The sequence below is a fragment of the Paramormyrops kingsleyae genome, chromosome 4 (genome assembly GCF_048594095.1).
Source record: "Paramormyrops kingsleyae isolate MSU_618 chromosome 4, PKINGS_0.4, whole genome shotgun sequence".
NCBI classification, from domain to species: Eukaryota; Metazoa; Chordata; class Actinopteri; order Osteoglossiformes; family Mormyridae; genus Paramormyrops; species Paramormyrops kingsleyae.
Window position 1 is genome coordinate 35,864,433 of NC_132800.1, and position 24,178 is coordinate 35,888,610.

Consider the following 24,178-nt stretch of genomic DNA (forward strand, 5'->3'; position numbering starts at 1 on the left):
TTATCAGAATCTAAAGCAAACAATAGGCTTAAAGCTCCCGTAAATCTTTTGTTAGCCCCGGCACAAGTCCGCCGATTTTGAGACTTCAAGTTAAATATACGATTGGACCTCCTGCAAGCTCAGCTCAAAGGAAACAGGAGTCACAGCCCTCGTTTTCTGACAGCTCGACGGACGCTGCCCTGGCCCACATTTTAATGAAATCGGTGTAACTGCTCCAGTATAGTGACATTTAAACAGTTTGCCAACACAGGAGCAGAAAAAAAAACATCTTGGCTGGACACTGCCTTATATTTCAGCACTGCAGGGAAACTAATTAAACTGTCAGAGCAGAGCAGCCTCAGAGCGGGCTGTCAGCTGGGGGGGGGAGCTCAAAGCGACATTTGTTTCCAAGCTTTGTTGTGGTGTAGTGCAGCCATCCCATCAATTGTAGTTGTCAACGACTGTCAGTTGTTCTTGATCGCTCTGTTTTTGGGCTCCAGAAAGTGTGCAGCGGTGTGTGTGCGCGTGTGTGTATGTGTGCGTGTTCCTGACCAGGTCATGGAGGAAGTGTGTCCAGGCGAGTGTGTGTGAATGGATACCTGATGATCAGAGAGGACTCAGGGTGGCAATCGGAGCAGCTGAGCATCTTCACCTTAAACGCTGATCCTGGCGATGAGTCCATCCATGAAGACGGACCATCTATCTAAACACAAAGGTTCCCACACATATTATATTAAAATATATCAGTCCTTGCTGATGTGGTGCCCTATGTGAGCATCACTGCTAATGCCCCCTGTCTGAGGCAAAGTGAAATTGACTGGCAAGTCAGGACCCTTTCAGAAGTTGGCGCCCAATAGGATTGCCTGGCGCTGATACATATCAGTAATCTATTACAATAAGCAAAACTCCACAAATTTCTGTACATATACCTCCCTACTCATCCCTTTGCTGTGTGCATAGGTACTAGGAATTTTCCTGATGTCCTCAGGTCAAACATAAAGGATCCCTTTATTAAATATTCATATTGCATTGCCCCTTAACATGTCTCCTGCCCTGTTATTATACAGATGCTGCAGAGTATCCGTTCCAAAAAGGTGTGATTACTTCCTTTGACAACATGACATAGAACCTTCCTTACAGAAACATGTGCAGGTTCTCAGCAGTAAAATAATATTACAGCTGCCTACATGGGCTTATTTATACATGCTCACATGAAATATGATGGGGATTATATCTTACACACAGGTTTAGCGCGAAAGGAAGTAGCATAAAATGTTGTTACGTCTCTAGGTGTGTGGAGTTTAACTCAAGGGAGGTGATGCTAAGATTATATATTGGTAGGACCCCACCTAAAATATTGTGCAGGTTTAGTCACAAGAATGATTCCTGGTCTTAGAGGAATGTCTTATGAGGAGAGGTTAGCTGAGCTGAATCTGTTCAGCCTCGAGCAAAGGAGACTAAGGGGGGACATGATCCAGGTCTATAAGATTCTAACGGGTCTGGATGCTGTTCAGCCAAATAGTTACTTTAATATTAGTTAAAATACTGGAACTCGTGGCCATAGGTGCAAATAAGCAGGAGAACATTTTAAACTGGATTTGAGAAAGCACTTCTTTACACAGCGTGTAGTTAGAGTATGGAATAGTCTTCCTGTTACTGTAGTGCAAGCTAAAACCTTGGGTTCCTTTAAATCAGAGCTAGAGATAAAATTTTAACAACTCTGAGCTGTGAATTGAATTCTCCCCAAATTAGTTTGATGGGCCAAATAGCCTCCTCTCTGTAAATTTCTTATGTTCTTGTACCTCAGAGTCAAATAAGTATCCCTGCCACCCTGAGTCATTTCACCATGTCGCCCTTCAAGCGCATTCAGCATATGTGAAACTATCAGTCGGTAGCACTAGCACCTTGAACGGGGGGGGGGGGGGGGGGGGGGTAATACTCTGGATGTTCCCTGCTATCGCTGTTCTTATAGGAAAAAGTAACTTTTCGCCTTCATCGCGCTGCCCATTCAAACAGAGCGTGAGTCAGCGGTCCTGGATGTGGAACAGTCACGATCTCACATAAATGATTTACCTGATGAACGCAGGGGGGTTACACGACAATCAACCACGCTCTTCTACCACCTACCTGTGTCCCCCTGCACGCCTCACTGCTGACTAATATCGGCGTCATATGGATACCACACCAATTAACCATTTTCTTTCTGCATAAATACATTTGTGTTATATAGGCAATCATTACAGCATAAAAGAAATATATTCATAATAAAATAAAAGTACAGACTACCCCATCTAATAATTTTTCCGAAATCCGACGCTTTTTAATCTCCCATTTGCAGTTACTGGTTACCTAATTTGGATCATGGTGATGCAGATTCTGTCTGCGCGTCCATGGGTGCAACCCCACACGAAAGGGAATATGATAGCCGAGAATGAATTTGTGATGTAGCAGGAAATCTCTGATGATCACGACGGGAACAGGGGCGCCTATCAGGATACTCGAACCCAACGCTTTGGGGTAGAACCAGCGGCACATCTCGCCATCCCGAAGCAACGCCCATCGGTAAAAAAAAAAAAAAAAATCATTCTCAGTAAGCTTTGATTCAGCACACGGTAGTTCCTTCCTCGTTTTTCCAAACGTTATTGCGCGGTGATTTAATGAAGAAATAAGCATTTATGACTTGAGAACACTTCAGGAATCTCATAAGATAAGTAGACGGCATTTAAGGGGCAAGTGGTTTCTGGTATCCCCCAGTTACAGACAGAAGAGGGCGGTGTGTGAGTGTGTACGTTCATTTTTTATTTATTTTTTCACCATTTTATTATTTATTTATTATATATTTTTTTACGAAAGTGTTGGAGTCACGACAACGCGCACCCAGTGATGGGGATATTTTTCTCTTTCCGCTCAGCCTGCGTACACCCAGACATATCAGTGTCAGGGGAGCTCCGAAAAAACGACGCCGTCGACTTGGCAGTGTGGAGGAGACGGAGATGGACTGAATGAGAACAGCGACGGTCGGACATGCATGTAAGCTGGGGCTGGGATCTCTGATGGAGAGGAAGAAGAATGTGACATGCAGGAGATGAGGCTGTCGTCCGTGGATTTTCAATAGCTGATACTACCGTAATAGGCAACAACTTAATAAAATCGATTAGGTAGCTGGAGGATACCGACTGCCAATTTCATGCATTTTCACACTTTATTGCTTGGAGTAAACTGAGTCTTATCTAAGCCTGTGAGGGGAAACGGCTTGGCGATATGTCTGTTTTTCTGATTTCCCTACTGTTGCAAATGGGATTTGTTGTCGGATCAAATTATGGGTACGTGGAGTGGTCGGATCAAGACAGTGACTCGGAAATCCGAGGGAAGTATCCCGTGCAAAGCACCCACGTTAGCAAGAAGGATCCGCCGCAGCACCCGACTTATTTCTTCAAGCCGGTGACTGAGCGCCCCGTCCTCGCCCACAAGATCGAGGAGGACCTGCCCAGGGTCGTGACGGCGTTTCTCCACACCGGAGACTCGGCAACGCTAAAGCAAGCCCCATGCTCCCGGAGATACGAGCTGAGCAGCCTGCGCGGTGCATCGCCCGTCACTCCCCATCACTCCCTGCACGGTGTGCTCGATACGGTGGCTCACGCCGCCAACTTCCTGAATATGATCCTACAGGGGAACAGGTCGAGAGAGCACAGTCTCCGGCGAGACATACACTGGTACCACGCGTTAGTCCAGAGTATGCTGGAGGGCGATCCAAAGATCCACCGTGCCGTGGTGACATTCAGCACAGAATCGTCTTTACCCAGTCCCAATATCTTTCTCCAAGCCACTAGGATGGATAGTGAAATAGTCCTCCAAGATCTTTCAAATACGTCCCACCATTATCTAAAAAACAAAACCTCCGAGTCGGAATGGTTCAGTGAGTTCAGGGACAAAAAGAAGCCACATTCGCATAGGAGGGTTACGGGGAAAGAGGCGAACCCATCAGCCGAAACGCACACGAGAGGGGACGGCTACATCTTCGATAAAACTCAGATAAAGTGGTCGGCTCCCTTCCTCGAGTGCGAAAATGGGAATTTTATTCCCCACTGGCTCCTGACTTTGTCCGCCGGCTTCTACGGCTTGAAGCCGAACTTGGCACCTGAGTTCAGGTAGGTGAGGGTAATCTTACGGGCGTCTAGGGTTTCATGCGTGCGTCTGTCTCTCTAACTGCCCAAATGCTTAACTGTTGCTCACTCGTGTCTTTACAAAGTACATAGGCCTACTTAGGTTTGATCTTTATGCAACTGGAGTTTGAGGTCAAGTTCCAGCTTTAAGATTTGATGAACAGTGGAAATGCCAAAAGGGGAATCGTTTCTAATGTGTACATTGCCTTTCTCAAAACTTCAGGCTGTATGGTGTATAATAATAATAATAATAATAATAATAATAATAATAATAATAATGGTGATGATGAGTATGATGATGATGATGATGATGATAATAATAATAATAATAATGATGATGATGATGATGGATAAGTGAATGGTAAGACAGCCCAGGGCTGTTCAGATTGCAGCGGCTCTCCTTCTATAGGTGTTAGGTGTTCCTGTAAAGCGCGTCGCTCAGCTGACGCCAGATGCAGAGGACGGATCTAAAAATAACCGCTGATGTTATTCCGTTGCGGTGAGAGCCCTCGGCTCCTCAAGCTCGTCAAAAAAAACTCCAGCCTCGCTGCATCCTTCACACACAACCCGCCCCCCCCCTTCATCCCTGTTCTCCACGTTGACTTGACGACGTGTGAATGTTGCAATAAAACACGGTTCCTTTGCAAAGCGTGTCAATGCATGTTCCGTGTTCTGATGAGAAGTTGAGTCACATGTAATTGGACTGCTTTGTATGTATTATTTACATCTATGTCTACACGACATCTCCTCCCAGCTGGGAAGTGGAATAAGGTTTGGAGAAATTAGTTTAACGTATTCAGTCAACGTCCACATTCGTCTATATTTCTTTTCTCACAGTATTAATGTTTGATTATCTTTTATTTTACGAAAAAAACATCCAGTTTCTGGTACAGGAAGACTTGTGAAAACGCATGACAGAAGAGATTTTTCATCATGATAAACGGCAAATCCCATCAAAACCGTGTCGGAAAGGAGTGTGTGTCTGAGGTACCGACTGCAGTATTTTTAAAGTGGGTTTTATTAGTCTTTTATTGCTCGGCTTTTGTCATATGATCTTGCTTGATATTTCATTTGATCCCATGGATCGAGCCTTATTTCCTGTTTGTAAGTAGCAGTCTGGCTCTCAGCCATATCTTTTCGCCACCTGCTGTGGCGAGATGGTAGGACGCGTCGTTTTGTGAGCTTTCACGGGGAATATCTAGATCGGGGCCTTCGGGTAGCACAGAATGTACATATTCATTATGACGTCCTTCCATTGGTTAGTCTAACTAATGGTTTTCGACCATTTTTGCACCGCGACACAATCTTTACCATATATCAAGTATAGGTTTAAATTACCGCTATGATCAAACATGCAGTGCAGTCTGCAATTTACGCCAATCAATGCCTATCGCACAAATCTCATTGGAGGTGCCAGTGAATTTTAAATCAAACATCTGTGGTTTAGCTTCTTGGATTGGTTGAGTGTTCACTGGTTTGGCACTAAGGATTTGCAGACACAAGACCCGCTTAATAGGTTAATTTTAGGATTGGGGCTGGGAAATCCAGTTGTGGGATCAACATATGAGTTTGCTGGTTTTAAAATGCTTAAATTTCCAATTCTGCCTCTCTGCCCTTTCAGAACACGGGTCTAACTCGTGAGGCTGTGGAGCATCACCTGTCTCAGAGATATTTTTGCGCCAAGCTTTGCCTACTTGCAGCCGCGATGTATATGAAAAGAAGAGCATGGTGCACCCTGGGGACTTTGTTGTTAATAGCATGAAGAGAGTGTCCATAGCGATGCCTAATGTGTCAGAGAATTCAGAGAAAAACAGGCAGTTAAACAGGAAGATTGATCTTCTGCTGTAATGGTAATTGAGCGTCTGACTGCCATTGGTCAGAAAGGGGGAGGAGCCCTTTGACCTGAGAGTGTAGGACTATGACAGGGATTCATTAAGATGGGGCTCTGGAGATGGGGCAGAGGAAGTGATGCATATGGGAGAGGAGTCCTGGGGGCTAGGCAGGTGGGTGTGTGGGGGGGAGGTCACACTGGATTGGGGAACAAGATACAGAGAAGATCCTGGGGCTGCAGACCCTCGACTCTGGCTTGACTGCAACAGAATGACAACTAATACTTGAACATCTGAGGCTCTGGTGTGACCTGACCTGTTTCGCTGGGGTTCAGCTGGGGTTTAGGATGGGTTTGTTCTGCTTGTTCCCCAAGCTGCCCATCGCCAATCTGAGCTTTAGCAGTTTACTGCCAGGTGGTGTTTCCAGAGAGAAGACAATCGCATTGAGATGTTCCGATTGCATAGGGTTGGGTGTAGGATAGTCAGCGCCATGGGGAAAGAGGTAAACACTTACGTTTTTCAGCATAAACCTATGGGCAAGTGTGCAAATCACTAGTGCGATATTTTTATTAAGCAATTCAGTAACTCTTCTGCTGGGAAATGAAGAGCTTCTAACCTTTTTTGGTCAAAGGTGCAGCACTGCTTCATGGAGACAATTGCCACATCTGGGGCGAGACTGGCGAATCAGCTCCGGCGTGCTGAATCCTCATGAAGATGAAAGTCCAAATTGAGCTGAGCCAATCGTCACATCCAGTGTGAGAGAGCCTTAGCCGACACCTTCCCTGGACACGTTACAGGATCATTTCAGGATCAGTGTTCTGGCACGTTCTCCGAGCCAGTCCGTCCCAGTTACACTCCAGGTAGTCGCGAAACGTCCGCTGCCTGGCTGGGGGGGGGGGGGGGTACGTTTGTCCAGATGGTGCGAGCTCCACAGTATGGGAAGCACAGAAGTGTGGAACAAAATGGTGGATCCAGAACGGTGATAGTGAGTCACGTTTCTCACGTTGCGGTTCTCCGAATCGTGGCAGGAGGGACGATCCAGAGAGGATCAAAATCAGTGACACTTGTCTCTGGTTCGTTTTACGTTCAGGCGCATTGATCAAGAAAATAGCTTCCGGCAATCCCGTCACAGCAAAGCAGCACCCTGACCAGGTTTGCAGGTCAGATTCCCTTACACATAAATTTTTACTTATTTAGCTGGCACATTCATCCAAAGCGACAGACATTTCTTTGGGAAAGCAGGATCAGCTGTAGAAATTGGGGTTTAAGGGCCCAATGGTGACATCACCCTGCCAACCACAGGATATGAACCTGTGACCTTTTGAGCCATACCTCCCCCTATTCCCATCATGCCTCAGACAGTTATTGTTAATATTATTATTATTGTTGCTGATGATGTTGATGATGATGATGATGATGATGATGATGATGGTGGTATCTGTGTCCGTGATGGGCTGGCATCCCATCCTGGGTGTCCCCTGCCTCATGCCCAGTGATTTCTGGGACAGGTTCCAGGCTCACGGCGACTGTACTGGCCAAGCGGTCTTCCTGCCTATATATAGCTTCTCTTAAAAGCAGTGCCAAGTGCAATTAACTCCGGGCTTCTTTGAGATTCACTCATTACCTACAAACCCTCTTTACCACTTGCCAACAGAACTTTATAAAATGTCATATTACGCAATATACGCTCCAAATATGGAATATATTTATAATAATGTGCATTTATGGGGGAATTTTTGTGTATTAATCCAGCTTAAAGTCAATTAGTAAAAATGTTTCCCTCAGCAATACAAATCAAATATCGCACACAGTATTAGGAATTCACTGGGGTGCTTCAGTCAGACCCATTCAGACAGTGGGATTACGGGGCGATCGATGAAAGGCCATTGTTATTACATTGTTATTACTGTGTCTCGGCAGTCAAATGCATCAGAGGTCCATGACCATTGTTTGTATCATTGTTTGAATTAAGATCGTTGGAGCCGGCTGATAAGGTGACCAGCGCCGCCATAATCACACTGTCCAGAACGAACAGATCAGAACAAACAGTTCAGGCATTAGATAGAAAAAAATTGGCAATTACACATTGAGACATCCTCAGGGCCCGGTTCCTTTTCGAGCCGCAGAAATTAACCAAGATCGTGCCCTTGGCTGGATCAGTCTTGGTTCAAGGGTGCTTTGGCTTCATCGGCCACATTCAGTGTCAGTGTTGTTTCACACAGATTAGCGTAATCAGAGATTCTCTTCAGAGCTGGGATTAGCAATCCCACCCCCGGGAAAATGGGCTTTTGTTTTTACTCGGATGTGTGATGCGGGACTGGCTGCTCTCGTCCAGCCGGGTCGGGAATCGCGCTCGGCAAAGCCGGCGCCCGTCCTGGGGTCCATCGCGAGCAGAACCTAACGTTCTCTGGGGTCTTTTGAGGGCCTTAGCTGGGTTTGACAGGGAGAATAAGATGCCAGCTGGTTTGTAGGACGTGCTGGGCGCTCTCTGGCCTCCCGTGGGCCGGGCCCCATCTCATGCCGGGGAGAAAGACGGCACCCTGCTGGAGATTCGCCCCGGGGTCGCGCCGGGGCGCTCCTGGCCCGAACGTGCTTATCTTTTGCTGCCCGGAGGTGGCCCTGTGTGATGAGGCACCGTGCCCATTTAGTGGGTCATGGAGAATGTTTGGCTCTGCTTCAGAGCTTCTGGCTCAGTGGCAACGCCAGGGGGAGTCTGGGAGGGGGGGGGGGGCGGACATACAGACTCCTGTGTGAGAAAACAGGGATGGGGAGGGGGGAGAGGATAAAACAGGCCGTTTTGGCCAGGCATCGTCCTGACAGAAGGAGAAGCGTGGGGGGGCGAGCCCAGCTGTCCTGGGGGGGCCTGGACACAGTCCTCGCACAGCAGATGTCCTGGTTCTGGAGCACATTATGGAGTTTGTCTTGCAGGCTTGGGTTTCTGGATCATTCTGCTTCTGCCTCTGAAAACAGCACTGGGCAGCATTTAGATGCAAAGCTCAAGGTTCCCTCTATGGAAACATCCATCCATCCATCCATTCATCCATCCATCATCTACCCACTGCTTTTGGTTGTAGGTTTAGGTGCATCCAGGATGAGGTGATAGTTTCTGTAAATGTTTTTTTTTTTTTTCCATAAACATGACAGACTTCATATAAAATGTGCACAAAGTCCAAAGACCTTGTTTACCGTGTCTTCATAGTTAAGAGTATATATCCTGAAAGCTTTGAACTCCCAGAAGGTCATTGAGAAAAGAATTTCTCCAAAATTCAGGGAGGACGTGTGTTCCTTTGGCATCTGTATACTAAATATTAGGATCTTTTGTCCTTGTGAGAAGCTTTGTGGCTCGATAATGCTGTACCACAGAAGATCTCATGTAGCTTATGTCTTGTGACCATCCATCTATCCATCCTTACATCATCTAACTGCTTTTCCTGGTTATGGTGATAGGGGGCGCTGTAACCAGGCTCCTTAGGGCACAAGGGTATAATCTGTCTCCTTAACTACAGAATGAACATTTGCCTGAGCTGTTGATGGAACTGCAGAAAAGCCCCTGTTGACCAGGTGTAAGCACTAAATAGACAGGAGAACATCTGGAACTGTACAGAAGCAGGCTGTGATGTGGTCGCGGGGGGGTGGAATCTGTCCAGATCTCTCCAGGCCATGACGGCCTCCTTCCCTGGTCAGCAGTGCCAAGGAATAAATAATTAAAAACTGACCACCAGGTTGCAGTCAGAAGTTGGAGTTCTGATGCAAGCTAAGCTGCTCCCTCTAAGCCGTTTTGCTGGTCCTGTTCCTATTTACATAAAAACACGAGTACTCTGTCAGTCAGCGCTACTGCTTAATCGATGCATTACTAAATATGCATTAGATACCGTAGACGCATTGCTGGGACAAAAAAAAACGTGTTGCAGTGCTGGTGTTTGTTTATTATTAACGGGCATCTGGAGGGAATAAGCCGGAGGCAGCCTGTAGAGATGTCCGCAGAGCACCGTGTCCAGAAGAACGCCGGCTCTGCACCGTATTGAGTTTCCACTGGAGAAGAGCATGAGATCAAATCCCAGAAGGGCTCCTTCTGTGACTGAACCGCAAGCAGCCTACAGTACTTGCAGCAGCCTCAGGCAGACAAAGGAGACGATGCTTAAATGATCTTCAATATATAATGATATTATGTCTGTCAAAGTGTGTCTGCTTAAGCATTAAACATTTCAAAAACTCTCCTAAAATCACTCTGATGTTTGCAGCAACCAACCATGTAGTATTGACTCAACCACTAGGTCACCTTATTTAGCAATTCAACTAATTGAGTTGATTAATTAAGTGAGCTGGTGGATAAATTAAGAAACACATGGAATGGCTGGGGTGCCCCTGAGGAGAGGTTTGGGAGCTGAAGCAGTGTCCATCTAGCCGTCCAACTAGATATACGTAACATTTTGGAGAGCATCTTTATTGTGTTGGTGTTTGTTTGAATATGTTCTAATGTTACTTTGTTTCCTTCTGAGCAAATATACACTTACTACCCAGATAAACAGCTTTAAACATTTTCTCTGACTGTGTCTGGAAAGTACCGGCTCAGCTGTCCCAGAACGCTAACAGAGTTTGGCCCGTGTACCATCCTGGAGATATGAACAGCCGCTCTCTCCCCCCTCCCTCCTCCAGGGGTGTCGTGCGTGTGGATGTCAACCTGCAGGACGTGGACATCGACCAGTGTTCCAGCACTGGGTGGTTCGGTGGGACCCACAGGTGCAACCTGACCACCATGGAGGTGAGATCCGACAACAGACCCCGTGATCCGGGTCCGTTTCCGAAAATAGCTCCTCCTCACCGCCGCGTCAGGACACAGACCGGATGCTCTATCGGTTCTGTGCCTCCTGGACCAGGTTTCTGTCGCGGCCCGCTGGGATTTGCGGGCCAGCGACGGAGCCGGCTGCAGCTTTGGCGAGCGGCGTTTCCCATGCACGGCTGCTTTCCGGATAACGGTCATGCATGAGCTCACCGGGGCGAGACGTGTGTGACTTCACAGACCTCCGACATAACACATGGCTCCTTTATTGCTGGGCATGCAGCCTCATTCAGCATCAAATTCTTTATGTGTCGGCCTTACTGTGTTTTCATTTCCATTATTTCTGGAAAACAGCAGTAAAATAGCTTGTTCTGTGCTTCCACTGATTGGTAGAAAAGGCCAGATTTGAACTGGGACATATTCTTCATGACTAGGATTCTTCATGACTTCCGTTTGACTACAATTGACATAAACATTAATATATATTTGCATCACTATTTTAATCCTGTTGACTTGGCAGATCCTTCCATAGGTCACTGAAGTGATTTAACTGCCTACAGTTGGAAATATTTGCTGAATCAGCTCAAAACAAGGACCAGGCTCAAAGGTCAAACAGCAGTGCCCAGTTTTGATACAATGACCATCACACACCTACATTTCTGCCTCTGGGTAGTGGGTAGTGCACTCGCATATACCTGAGCAAAATGAGAAATTATCTTATAAAAGGTGATTAGCACTTGTGCCAGATAGGGCTTTTAATTGGAGTCTTTGGGTTATGATATAGAGCATCAGGTCTAAAAGCTCGTGTGAAGTGGGTCTGATTCCATCTATTATACATGTAGTGTAATGGATTGCAGTGGAATCTCTAAATTATTGATTATGCTTTTTGTCTGTGCATCCCGTTCACTGGGAGGCTGACGGGGGGGGGGCAGATTGCTGGCTGCTGGTGTTACACCCATTGCGCTTTTCATTACTGCTTTCTGGTCCCATGTGTGTGTGCTGGTGCAAGTGGCCAGTTTTGGAACCTTCACTCAGGCTCAAGACTTCAAAAGGAGGGAAAAATACATATCCCAGAATGCACTGCGGCAGTTTCTCCCACGAGATACCTGCTGTAATGCTTTGACCTCCCTTCTGTCACAGAGATGATGTCACCTGGGATTGTATGTTGTACAATTGTATGTTGGGGGGGAGGAGGGGGGTCAAAGATGGGGCTTCCTGTGGACGGATTGCTGGATGGTGTAACATAATTTGTGCTTCACAGCCAATCAGGTCCCAGATGTGGGAGGGGGGAAACCCCCATTTCCTCTATTTAATAGTGAAACTTCTTAGTAACCACAGTACCAATGTCCCTGCTCCTGGAAATACTGTATATAGTATAAAACATGACAGTGATTAACGGAGATCGATTTCATTGGATAATGTCCCATTCTTCGTTGACAAGCATCACACATGACTTAATCAACATTCATAAAAATATTGCCTGGGGGCTAAATTCTGAAGCGTAATCTAGAGCTTTTTTTTAATTTGTGTTGGGTTTTTGTGTAAAAGATTAGTGGTTAGTTTAAGGTATAATGTCACGTCGATAGAGAAACAGAAAATGTGACTGAAGTATGCAGCTCCGTGACCCCGTCAAGTAAAGTGACAGCAAGCAGATGGACTCTGGGCTTTGAGCGACGGCCAGCCCCCGACCAATGTGGCCGCCCCTCCAGCCGGCAGACCCAAAAGTAAATAAAAGCCTTGCCAAGGTATGACCTCCAGCTCCGGCATCTCGCTGCTGATTCGCCCGCCCCCACCTCCCAACTCGTTAATAGCCCCCGGACCCAGGTTATTTCCGGACCCTTCCATTAGACCGCAGGAGCGCGCATATTAAGGAAGGCACTCTCCGGCACGGACGCGAGCGATCCGTCGGAGGCAGGTTATGTAAGAAGCTGCTCTAATTTTAGGAGTGGAAAATGCGCAGAAAGTTTGGGAGAAATAAATATTAAATACAGCCCGTTCGTCTCTGGAAGTGTCATGACGGGCTGAATGGCTTCGGCGAGCTGTGACGGCCATGAAAACAAGCGTCTCCGTTGGAATGGAAAGGCCCCGTCTGCCTGGCTGTGCTCAGGGCACTTAAATAGACCTCGGTGGAACACCCCACTGTGCCAGAAATGCCTTTGCGTTACCGTCGTACTGGCATGGGAGTCGACTGAGACACTCAGCTGGTCTCAGTGTGGCCATTCTGAAATGGTTAACTCCCCCCCTCTTCTGGGGGTGGGGGGTCTCACTCTCCTCGTCTCTCTACCTCTTGTCAGCGAGCAGAGAAACTCAAGGACGCATCGCACCCGGTGACGGAAATCGGCAAGACAGCGTGGCAGACACGCAGGTCGCATTTCGGGCCTGCGATCACCCAACCTGCCCACCGACCGGCTCTAACAGTGAACCGAAGCGACACGATTCTGTGAACATGCTTCCAGGTCAGGCCTCAGCAGCCATGAGCGTGTCGGTGCTGAGAGGCCACGTGCAGGGGCGTCGGAGGGGTATGGATACCATGACAAATTCAGGGGGCCCAGCACTTTGTAGGAGGCCCAAAATCCCCCCCCCCCACTCAGCAAAATCAACTAAGCAATTGAAAACGCCAAGCCAAGCAGGGGGCCCATGGTGACATTTTCTCAGGGAGCCCCAGGATGTCAGGGTACTCCCCTGGTCACATGGAACCAGCCAATCACGGAGGGTTGTAGTGAAACATGTTTTATTGTGAGATGTTTCACAGGTGCTGTTACACTGTTGTGGTTTATAATTATGTCATTATTTGACAAAGCTAAAAGTACCTTTCAAAGAAGTCAGACACCTCTGATGATTTCGCTGCCACGATCAGGTGGCCGCTGTTGCTGAATCAGGGAGGAATCACCTACAGCGAGAAGGTTGACGTCCATACTGCATCCGATTGCCCCAAAGCTTTAATCGTACATTTCGCTGCGAGAATAACGGCGCCTTGGAACACGCATCCCATAATACATCATGGGCAGGACATCCCGCGCCCAGCCTCCCCAAGGCTTTGTGTGGCCGACTGAATTAATTTCAAAGCTTAATCCCATTAGCTATTCCGGCACCCGCTGGAGTGCCGTCCCTTTGTGTCTCCGAGTCCGTAAGTGGTGCAGTGCTGTGTGAAGTACGGTCGCCCCGTTTGTGAACCCGGAGGGCAGGCCGTGAGCCCCGTACCCAGTCAGTGTGTCCCATTCCCGCCGACGCGCCGTGCTCACTGCGTTTGACACACCTAACGCTTCACGCCGACGCATCGCACGTCTACGGACTGGCGTCCCGAAGCTGCCCGTGCTAAACGCTGGACGTCAAGCATCTGAGCTTTGGTGCAACGTTCTGCTTCAGTGTCACATCTTAATCATATCCTGCAACATTCAGTCTGACTGCTTCCTTCATTATCAACTATCATGAATGTCAGTATCAATGCCAGTCGACCCATTAGACACAGGGCGACCAGAAAATCTATGTCAACGAGGACACTTTCAACTAGCATTTTAATTAAAAGGACCTGGATTTCACTTAAGCACTGAGTTCTTGCTGTGTGCTGATTGGTCAGTCTCCTGCAATCATACATGTGTCACTAATGTTAATGTGAAACAGCTGGATGAGTCTTTCAATCAAGGAAAAACTAAAGTAGAAGAAGAACTGAACTGATTAGTTGAGCACTTGAGCCTTTTGGTTTTAAAGTAGTTTGCGAAACCTGAAGTAGCTGGAAGTGTCCTGCCTGATATGGATCATTTGGTCACTTCGCGACATAGGCAGGTCTCCATCTTCTGGGGGGCGCCAACCTAGCAAGCTTGCTTAGGGTGCCACATGGGCTTCTATCAGTCGGAAGGTTTTCAGGGTCCTACAGATGTCGACCATGTCTTCTTTAATGCAGCTGGATACTCGAGTTTTTTTTTCTTCCTCGCATCCCGACGCACGATAGACGCATTTTACCTGCCGATTTATATCAAAAACAGGCCGTTGAAATTTTGCAGCTCGGTCCTCTGTGTCTCCATTAAATAAAGCATTTGCTTAATTAGTCCAAATAACCAGTTGCATTTGTGTTGTACCAGCTAATTATGGAGCACAGGAAATGGCAAAAACAGAAATACCGGGATTATTGTTACAGCTTGGTTTTCGTAAAAAGCCAATGGTGAAGAGCTGTCCCAGACAGTCTGGAAAGATGGTCCATATCCGCCTGAAACAGGCCCCAGGGCACTCAGGGGACACGGACTGTCACATTTTAATGCTTTCTGGGTATTTTTAGATCAGCCGTGCAATTTTATGCTGAACCTGCCCAGTCGGAGAGTCTCGGCAGGGGTCGTGGACGTCTTCGACGCTACATCAGGTTTAGCGTAGCCTCTTGCCCGTCGTGATTATGAGACATTACAGTGGTACCTCGGTTCTCGAACTTAATCAGTTCCTGACTCCGGATCGAATCCTAAAAAGTTCGAGTTCTGATCGAATATTTCCCATAAGAAATAATGGAAAACCAATTAATTGGTTCCCGGCCCCCCAAAATTACACCTAAATATGTTTAAAAAAAAAATAAAAAAAATTAGCATTTAAACACAAAATGAACAGGATAAAATAAGAAGAGCATTTTTTTCTTAATGGCTTCCAAAACGATAAAGATCTTATCCCAACATTACCCCTGTCCTGCCCCGATCATCCGCTCCTTCCGTGTGCCACGCCCCCTCGTTAACCTCGTGTAGGATCCCCATGTAATCAGCTGTTTCTGGTTGTTGTCATTAGTCCTCTGTATTAAGTCTGCGTTTCCCCAGTCCGGTCATTGGGTGCGTTTGACTTGCTTACAGCGCTGGCTTAAAGCAACGCATTCTGATCCTGATGCAATGCATTACGGTTAGATGCACTGCGACCTATCACCCGGCTGCACAAACTGGAACCGCCTCCGTGACGACACACCTTTGCCCTTATTGGCTGAAGAGTGTAGTGTAGGTTTGTATCCCAGGCAGTTCAAATGCGTAATCTGCCGTTTCTCCCGCATATCACGTAAAGCAGTGAGAACTGGTTTCAGTTAATTTACCTGGTAAAATAAAGTTTAAATAAATGTTCATAAATGTTCTAATAGTACACGTAAGTTAGTGGTGTATTTATTGTTAGTTACTGTAATGTTGCGCTGCTTTATTTGGTTAATCGTCCAGTCTGTGAAGAAGGCATTCAAGTAAGAATTGCATAGTATCCTGGCGCGTACAATTTATATTAGGTCGGCGTTCACGGTTCGACTTCTGATATTCATATTGAGTTCTAGGTCAACCTGGTTTGTTCGACTTTCAAGAAATTTGAGTTCTAGTGAGTTTGAGAACCAAGGTACCACTGTATTTGCCTTTTTCAGAAGGACGAGCACACTGCAATGCTTCTTTTTGAATATTCCATCCATCTCTTCTTAGAGGAAGACATACACATGCAAGTGAGATGGAAGATTAGGGTCTGGTGCCCCCTGCAGCACTTTTCAATGGCTTAAGGGCCTTGCTCAATGGCCCAATGGTGATTTGATAACTCCACAGGCAGCGGGATTTAAACTGGCAACCTTCTGGTCTCAGATACTGAGGTCTAACCCACAGTCACAGACCTCCCCCCCCCCCATGTCCTCTCTGTACAGGGTAACCTTTCAGAGACTGAAGCTGGAAGTTTGCCCAGAAACAGGCTGTTTACCACAGAGTTTTTGGGAATATATACAATATATGATATATTCCACTGCACATATTGCTGATTGTTAAGCATTTTATACACTACAGTAACTGTCACAACCAGAGTCACCACACAAAGCATGCTGATTGTGATCATCGCACCATCCCTTTAAGAAGGACCCTTAGACGTCGAATGATGCCGTACCAAATATCTGCATGTTATCCATTAATATTAACCTAAATGACGGCCGTATGTAGCCTTAGAGTTGACGTACAAGCCCCAAGTTAGTGATCGTGGATATATATTTTTTTTGGAAAAGGAACACAAATCAGTGATGAAGACTGACAGTTTGAGAAGAAGGACAGCTCACACTCTCCGATCGTCTAGGAGGATTTTTCCAAGTGAGATAATGAATTGTTACTTAAAATATAAGAGCCATAATTTCCTCAGTTCCATTTCACTTCAGCTCAGTGAACATGTTTGCATTTTATAGTCACTGGGCTTTGGTGTTTGGCATCATTACCTTTAATGTCCTCTTTTTGTGGAACCACTTTAATGAGGGTTTAAATCTCAGTGTCAATGAGGTCCGTTATCCTGAGGCTGATATTCCCCAATTCGAACAGAGCAGGACCATGTTATTCCTTGGCAAACGTGTGTCAAAATTATGTATTTTACCTGGTATTTTTCTGCCGTGCAAATAAAATGGAGGCTGCTGTGCGAGAGGAGAGCAGCAACGGGATTATTACGTAACTGTATTATGCAAATTAATTATCTGTAACTGTCAAAACATTTTTCACGAGGGGTCTGGACACTTCTTGATTTATCTGAAAGAGAGATTGATGTTACACGGGGGAGAAGCTGATCCTCTGGTTTGACTTGCTGCTCGGGACCTGAGACGTCTGAAGAAAACAAGAGGAAGGCAGGCAGTTAGGGGCTGGAGGTTAATCTGACTCTCAGCTGTTATCGAGAGTGACGCTGATGCCGAGAGACAAGCTGCTCTCCATGTCATTGAGGATCTTTTTCTGTTAAACAAAATGGGTAGAAGAGCTAGGTCAGCTTTCACATGTTATCTATCCATCCATTCATCCATCTATCCATCCATCCATCCTTGTTCTCTGCAGGGTCGGGTTCACAGCCTATTATTATTATAATAAGCAGTAGTGGTAATAGTAGTAACAATAATAGCTAGAAATAACTCATAATTAAGTTTCAAGTTTGATTGTCGTGTGTTTGGAGGAACAGTGAAATTCTTGTGCTACGGTTGCAGGACTGGCGACATGGGGGGACATAGGATAAACAGCAGGGAAATACAGGACAGACAGCAGTGTAATACAGGACAGACAGCAGTGCAATACAGGACAGACAGCAGTGCGATACAGGACAGACGGCAGTGCGATACAGGACAGACGGCAGTGCGATACAGGACAGACGGCAGTGCGATACAGGACAGACGGCAGTGCGATACAGGACAGACGGCAGTGCGATACAGGACAGACGGCAGTGCGATACAGGACAGACGGCAGTGCGATACAGGACAGACAGTAGTGCGATAAAGGACAGACGGCAGTGCAATACAGAACAGACAGCAGTGCGATACAGGACAGACGGCAGTGCGATACAGGACAGACGGCAGTGCGATACAGGACAGACGGCAGTGCGATACAGGACAGACGGCAGTGCGATACAGGACAGACGGCAGTGCGATACAGGACAGACGGCAGTGCGATACAGGACAGACAGTAGTGCGATAAAGGACAGACGGCAGTGCAATACAGAACAGACAGCAGTGCGATACAGGACAGACGGCAGTGCGATACAGGACAGACGGCAGTGCGATACAGGACAGACAGTAGTGCGATAAAGGACAGACGGCAGTGCAATACAGAACAGACAGCAGTGCAATACAGGACAGACAGTAGTGCGATAAAGGACAGACGGCAGTGCGATACAGGACAGACGGCAGTGCGATACAGGACAGACAGCAGTGCCATACAGGACAGACAGCAGTGCGATACAGGACAGACAGCAGTGCGATAAAGGACAGACGGCAGTGCGATACAGGACAGACAGCAGTGCGATACAGGACAGACGGCAGTGCGATACAGAACAGACGGCAGTGCGATACAGGACAGACAGTAGTGCGATACAGGACAGACAGCAGTGCGATACAGGACAGACAGCAGTGCGATACAGGACAGACAGCAGTGCGATAAAGGACAGACGGCAGTGCGATACAGGACAGACGGCAGTGCGATACAGAACAGACGGCAGTGCGATACAGGACAGACGGCAGTGCGATACAGGACAGACGGCAGTGCGATACAGGACAGACGGCAGTGCAGTAAAAGAGAAAATGACAGTAAATATAAGCAATATAAGTATATAATGAGTGAACAGTAAATAAGTAATAAATGTGATGCAGTAGCAGCTGTCTGACCAGCACTGTAGCTAGTTTCACTCCAGCACTGTACAGATTCCTGTTTATAACCATCGGCTGTACATGAGATGTACAGTTTTCTGCTTGTTCCTTCCTTTGGTTTTCGGCAGCCCTTTGGTTCCGAGTCCCTCGCCAATCGAGCCGCCTACCCCCGGGGCAGCTGGGGCCCCCGCATTAAATGCACTGTGATGTCTGACCCCCGCGTGACCTCCAGCTCGGCCCGACGGCGGCCTTTTTGATGTCGATGCTCCAGTCAGACATGAAAAGCGGAGGAACGGGGCGGCCTCACGCCGCGAAGACTTTGACTTCGAGTAAATAACCTCAAAGCGGGTCCGCACGTTGTAAAGTTCTCGCCGTCCCTCAAAGCCCGTGCGCATGAGACTGAATGTTCTCGTTTCCGTTTACGGTCGGTAACTGGAGCAGCGACCCCCGCAGCCCCCTGTAGGCTGCTCCCGTTCGGCTTCAACACTGACTTTCACTCTCTGCATGCGCACCTGGCCCGTCTCCAGCTCCCCTGGTCCCCGGCTCATTTTCTCCATCCTCACAGTCTTTCACTATCAACGGTGTTGAGCAGAACCCATTCCGGGTGATGATTAATGAAAAGACTTCAACTTAAATAAAACGCGACATCTGTCTATACTTGCGAAACATCACTACTTTCATAAGAACTTGCAGGTCGACGACTATGTCACTTGCTGGCCTGGACGGTGGGATTAATTTGCATTTGTTATTCAGTCAGATGGCGTTTGCACGCTCTCCCCTTGTCTGCGTGCATATCCGCCTGGGACTCTGGTTTCCTCCCACGGTCCAAAAGTGTGCAGGGCAGGCTGATTGGCGAGTCTAAATTGCCCATGTAATTGTGTGAGTGTGGCTGTGTGTTTGCGCCCTGTGTTGTGTTGCCGACTGCCCAGAGTTGGCTCCCGCCTGCACCCCTTGTTCCTGGGATAGGCTCTGGTCCCCCGTTCAATCCCAGTTGGGATTAAGCGGCTACAGTGATGGATAGATGGATGGATGGATTCAGTCAGATGAGGGCAGTTACATCTGAACATACATTCAGTGGCAGTGATAACCTCTCAAACCACACATTTGTGTGGGGCCCCTGATGTTTGGGGGCCCCCTGTTGGCCACAAACAGTCACTACAAAAAACATTAAACACATTCTTATTTAGAAGATTCTGAATCGGCATGTTCTCCAAACCGGGAGCTATTTGTTTAGCTTTTGAAACACTGTGGGGAGTGCGGGGGTGGGAGTGACTTTTTCAGTGGGCCTGGAAGCAGCAAACCCTGCCCTGCTTTCCTGTCTGTGAGAAGTGGGTAATCGGGGAGAGACGCACGCGACACCCCCAGCCTGCGAACGCTGCGCAGGTCTGTCCCCGTGCGATAATTGAGCTGGAAGGGTTAATGTCTCCTGCTGACCTGCGGGCTGCTTTCTGCACGCCGATCCGGCGAGCAGCTGCCTCGTTACAGTACGCCTCTGACTGCCTCTGACTGCCTCTGACTGCCTCTGACTGCCTCTGACTGCCAGTCTTTAGCGGAGCGCCGACTTGAGATCGAGAGAAGCCCTCTCAATTCACCCTCTCATTTCACCCTCTCGATTCACCCTCTCATTTCACCCTCTCGTTTCACCCTCTTATTTCACCCTCTCCATCCCTGGCTGAATGTTAAGACACGGGGACCGCCGCCTCATCACGAAAAGACCGGGCGGTTTAGTCCGTTCTTCACGAGTTTGAGACTTTCATGTTGAAACTCCCATTTTCTGGACATCCAGATTTTGCTGAGTTCAATGAGGGAGAGGCTTGTGTTTCACTTTTATAACCAATCACAGTATTCATTGTGTGACGTCACCACATTGGTCCATATTTTACTCACTTTCAAACTCGAGGCTTCCAACCATCAAGCTCATGTGTGTGTGTGTGTGTATGTGTGTGTGTGACTCAGTAGGCCAAGCCTCTGTGAACAGACGGTTACCAGTTTAAGCCTGGTTTTTATTTGAATTATTATTATTATTATTATTATTATTATTATTATTAACAAATAAACACACACCCTTACATTGCTCTATACAGCCCTTGCAGGTAAACATGTTCTTATATTTTGTATTCATGTCCTTTAACAAACGGCTCACACAATAAACTTTACAAATCTGTGCACCTTGCTGCTTAACAGAAAACACTGGTTTTAATTAGGTGGTGATGTCATACAATGAAGGTTAAAGAAGCGCAACGCAAACCCTTCCCTTGTTGACCCAGGGACACGTCAAACTTGGCAAGATCAGGATGTGCCGCGTTTTCTCTCAATGTTCATCTGCATTGCAGGAGATTTTTGTTCAAAGCAACTGAGGTTTGATTTTTGGGATCGGAACCCACGGCTGCCCTGTCCTGAGAGCATTCAGCTAACAGTCACGCAGTATGGTCCAAATCTGGGGGGGGACGGGGGGCGGGGGGTGAGCGCGAGGGCAACCGCCACCCCTCACGGTGACAGCAGTGCCACACACATCTGTTTATGGGACAGCAGTGCCAATAGGGCCCGACGTTCATGCTCTAAACAGCCTGAAACTACGTGACACATGGATAAGGATTCAAACAAAAATGAAACGACAAAGCAAAACACACAACAACGTTTATGTTTGAGCATAAAAAACCTCCAGAGTGATTGCCCATCTAATGAGAAAAAGCTCCAGAGTGATTGCCCTTCTAATGAGAAAAAGCTCCAGAGTGATTGCCCTTCTAATGAGAAAATAGGTTCAGTATCCTTAAAGACAGTAGTGATCCCACCCTTCTGTGCATCATTTTTTGCTTGCAAGTAATGCCTCTCTTTTCTGCAGTGCCAGCCGCTCCTGGGCCATGGATTCGTCTTGGACAAATACCGTTGTCACTGCAGGAATGGGTTCTACCATCCTAGTAGGCTGCCTGCCAACGGTGATGAAAGTAAGTTTCATTTTTAATTTGCATTGTTATTAATATTATTCAAAGTGAATTCAACTTCAAGCCACCAAGAGCTGGAGAAGCATAAAAGGCAGGTCTTCAAAGGGGCTGGCAGCTTAGCCCGTCAGCCACGTCACTGGCAACGAGGGCTCGACCTTCGCAGATGTACCTCTGAAGGGAGATCATGGTTTAAATCCCCCACCCCGCCTCATCGCGTTCTTTTTCAGGCAAGTTCGTGCGTGTAAATTTGGCCATGAGTTAGAAGTCTTCCACCAGAAATCGCAATACTGTATTTGCACTTGGAGGGATGTCATTTATGGAAGACTTAGTATTAGATGCTGTCAAATTGATCTTGTCCCGTGATCATGTATTCGGCATTCAAGTCAAGTCAAGAGTTGTATTTGTTGCTATTTATATGTATACAGTACAGGGCAAACAGTGAAATTCCAGGCTGCACTGTGCAATTAAAGAAACAAATATGGCATATAGAGATATTGCATATAGAACCTAAATATATTTACATGTGGGACAATATGTCCCACATGTAAATATATGTAAGGTATATGTAAGGTATGTAATATATATGTAATATAATAATAATAGATACTTTTATTGATCCCCACGGGGAAATTCTCTTTATGCCTCCCCCAGCTTGCTCTCTCTAGGTGAGAGCAGGCTGGCTGCGAAGGGCAGCCACCCATAGCAGCGCCCAGGGAGCTGGGGGTTATGGGTCTCGTTCAAGGACCCACAGACATGCCGAGCTCGGGTTCGAAATGGTGAAGTTTGGCGCACAGACACAGAGGCTTAGCCCACTGAGCCACAAACAACGTGCATGTATTATAGAACGTATTGTAAACTAGCTAGGCATGTAAAAATCCCTTCAGATTCAATCAGATATGGAAAAACAGACACTTGACACGGCCGGTGAACTGGACTGCTGGTCTGGCAGGGGTCACGGGTTTATAACACCTAGGTGCTCAAACGGGCAAAACGGTACCATTGCTTGGATTAAAGTACTGGCAAGGATGCAAGATGGGATGGGCGTCTTTTAACTGGTTGCCGCGGAGATACTCCCCCTCCCCCCCCTTTTTTTTTCCCTGAGAGCAGATGACAGCACAGCATGTGTTGAGCACACAGAGCAGCTGCCCCCCCCCCCGCCACCCCCCGCCCCCCCCCCCCCCCCGGGCCGGAGGTAATGCGATTAAAGGCCTGAGCACCACATTACATCAATATCCTGTTTCGGCTGCCGCCCCCCCCCAGCCGATAACAGACCCCTTTATCTTGGAGGGGGCATCCTTAACCCATCTTAGTAGGAAGTGATGGCTTTTTAAAAATGGGTTCTTTTACTGATAGTGTTTAATGTGCACTGCGTGTAACTCATACGGCGTAATGATTTGAAAAGTGGGAAGGTGAAAGGGATACGGATGGGGCAAGATGGCTGTAGGCAGTGTCTCAGAGTAGGCCATTTACGGGGGGGGGCGGGGTTGTGATCCACAGTGAAGAGCAGCTCTGGGATCGGCCAGCCAGGCCTGAGTAACATGTATCACATGGTCTGGTACCTCCTAACTGCCACATATATGTACCTGTGACACGCAATAGGCCTGCCTACCCAGAATCCCACTGGGCACGCCAGCCATAGGCCACCAGGGATTATTATTTACCTCCCTTAGATGAGTTGGTCTTTTAGCGGGAGGGACAGAAGCGGATCCGTTATGGCGGATGAAATGGCCTTCCCGGCGGCCTTATTAACTCACTGTCATTTGATTCATTCTGTTTAGAACCAGACCGTATTTTTCCATATCGTTAAATATTCCAGTATTTAATATCTACCCTGTAAAACCAGAGCAAAAAAAAAATCCAAATGAAGGAAAATGAAAATAATATTAACATTTTTCCAGTGTGAAGTCGTGCATTCCTGCTCTTCCTCTCCAACCTGTGGGGGGCAGTGGTGAGTCTTTTCTTAGTCAGATGTCGCCACAGTCTAAGGAAGTGTGCAATTTGCATAAAAAGATTTTATTGGTTTTCAGGGTAAAATATGTGCATATTTGCACTGATATCAGGCTGTTAGTCTGTTTATCATGCATATTTCATTGCCTATATACTGCAGCGGTGTTTACCACCACTTAAACCATGCATCTGCATGGGGCCCCTATGGAGTGGGGGCCCTCTGCTGGCCACAAACGATCATTATACTGGGGGGGGGGAGGGAAACCTCAAAGTGACTTTAAGAGTTAGGGTCCCAGAAAGAACAAACCCGCTTCCATCCACATTACACTCTAACACAGTTTAATACAGATGCAAAACAATAAATCTGACCCTTTGTAATTTGCCATACAGTTTTTGGTTGAAAATAATTTTGTCACGTAACGGCTTCAGAAGATCCTCAAAGTTGATTCTCCGCTATCATA

General features: G+C 47.1%; 1 protein-coding gene across 1 annotated transcript in view; it reads left to right on the forward strand.

Moving 5' to 3' along the window:
* The first annotated feature begins 2,981 nt into the window (after positions 1-2,981).
* The window catches only part of gpr158b (G protein-coupled receptor 158b), a 36,185-nt gene continuing 14,988 nt past the window's right edge, over positions 2,982-24,178 (forward strand). Inside the window, exons 1-3 of the mRNA XM_023815758.2 lie at positions 2,982-4,127; positions 10,628-10,733; positions 21,671-21,773. Coding sequence (XP_023671526.2) covers positions 3,241-4,127; positions 10,628-10,733; positions 21,671-21,773 — 1,096 coding nt within the window. The 5' untranslated portion in view covers positions 2,982-3,240. The remainder of the gene's footprint in view (positions 4,128-10,627; positions 10,734-21,670; positions 21,774-24,178) is intronic.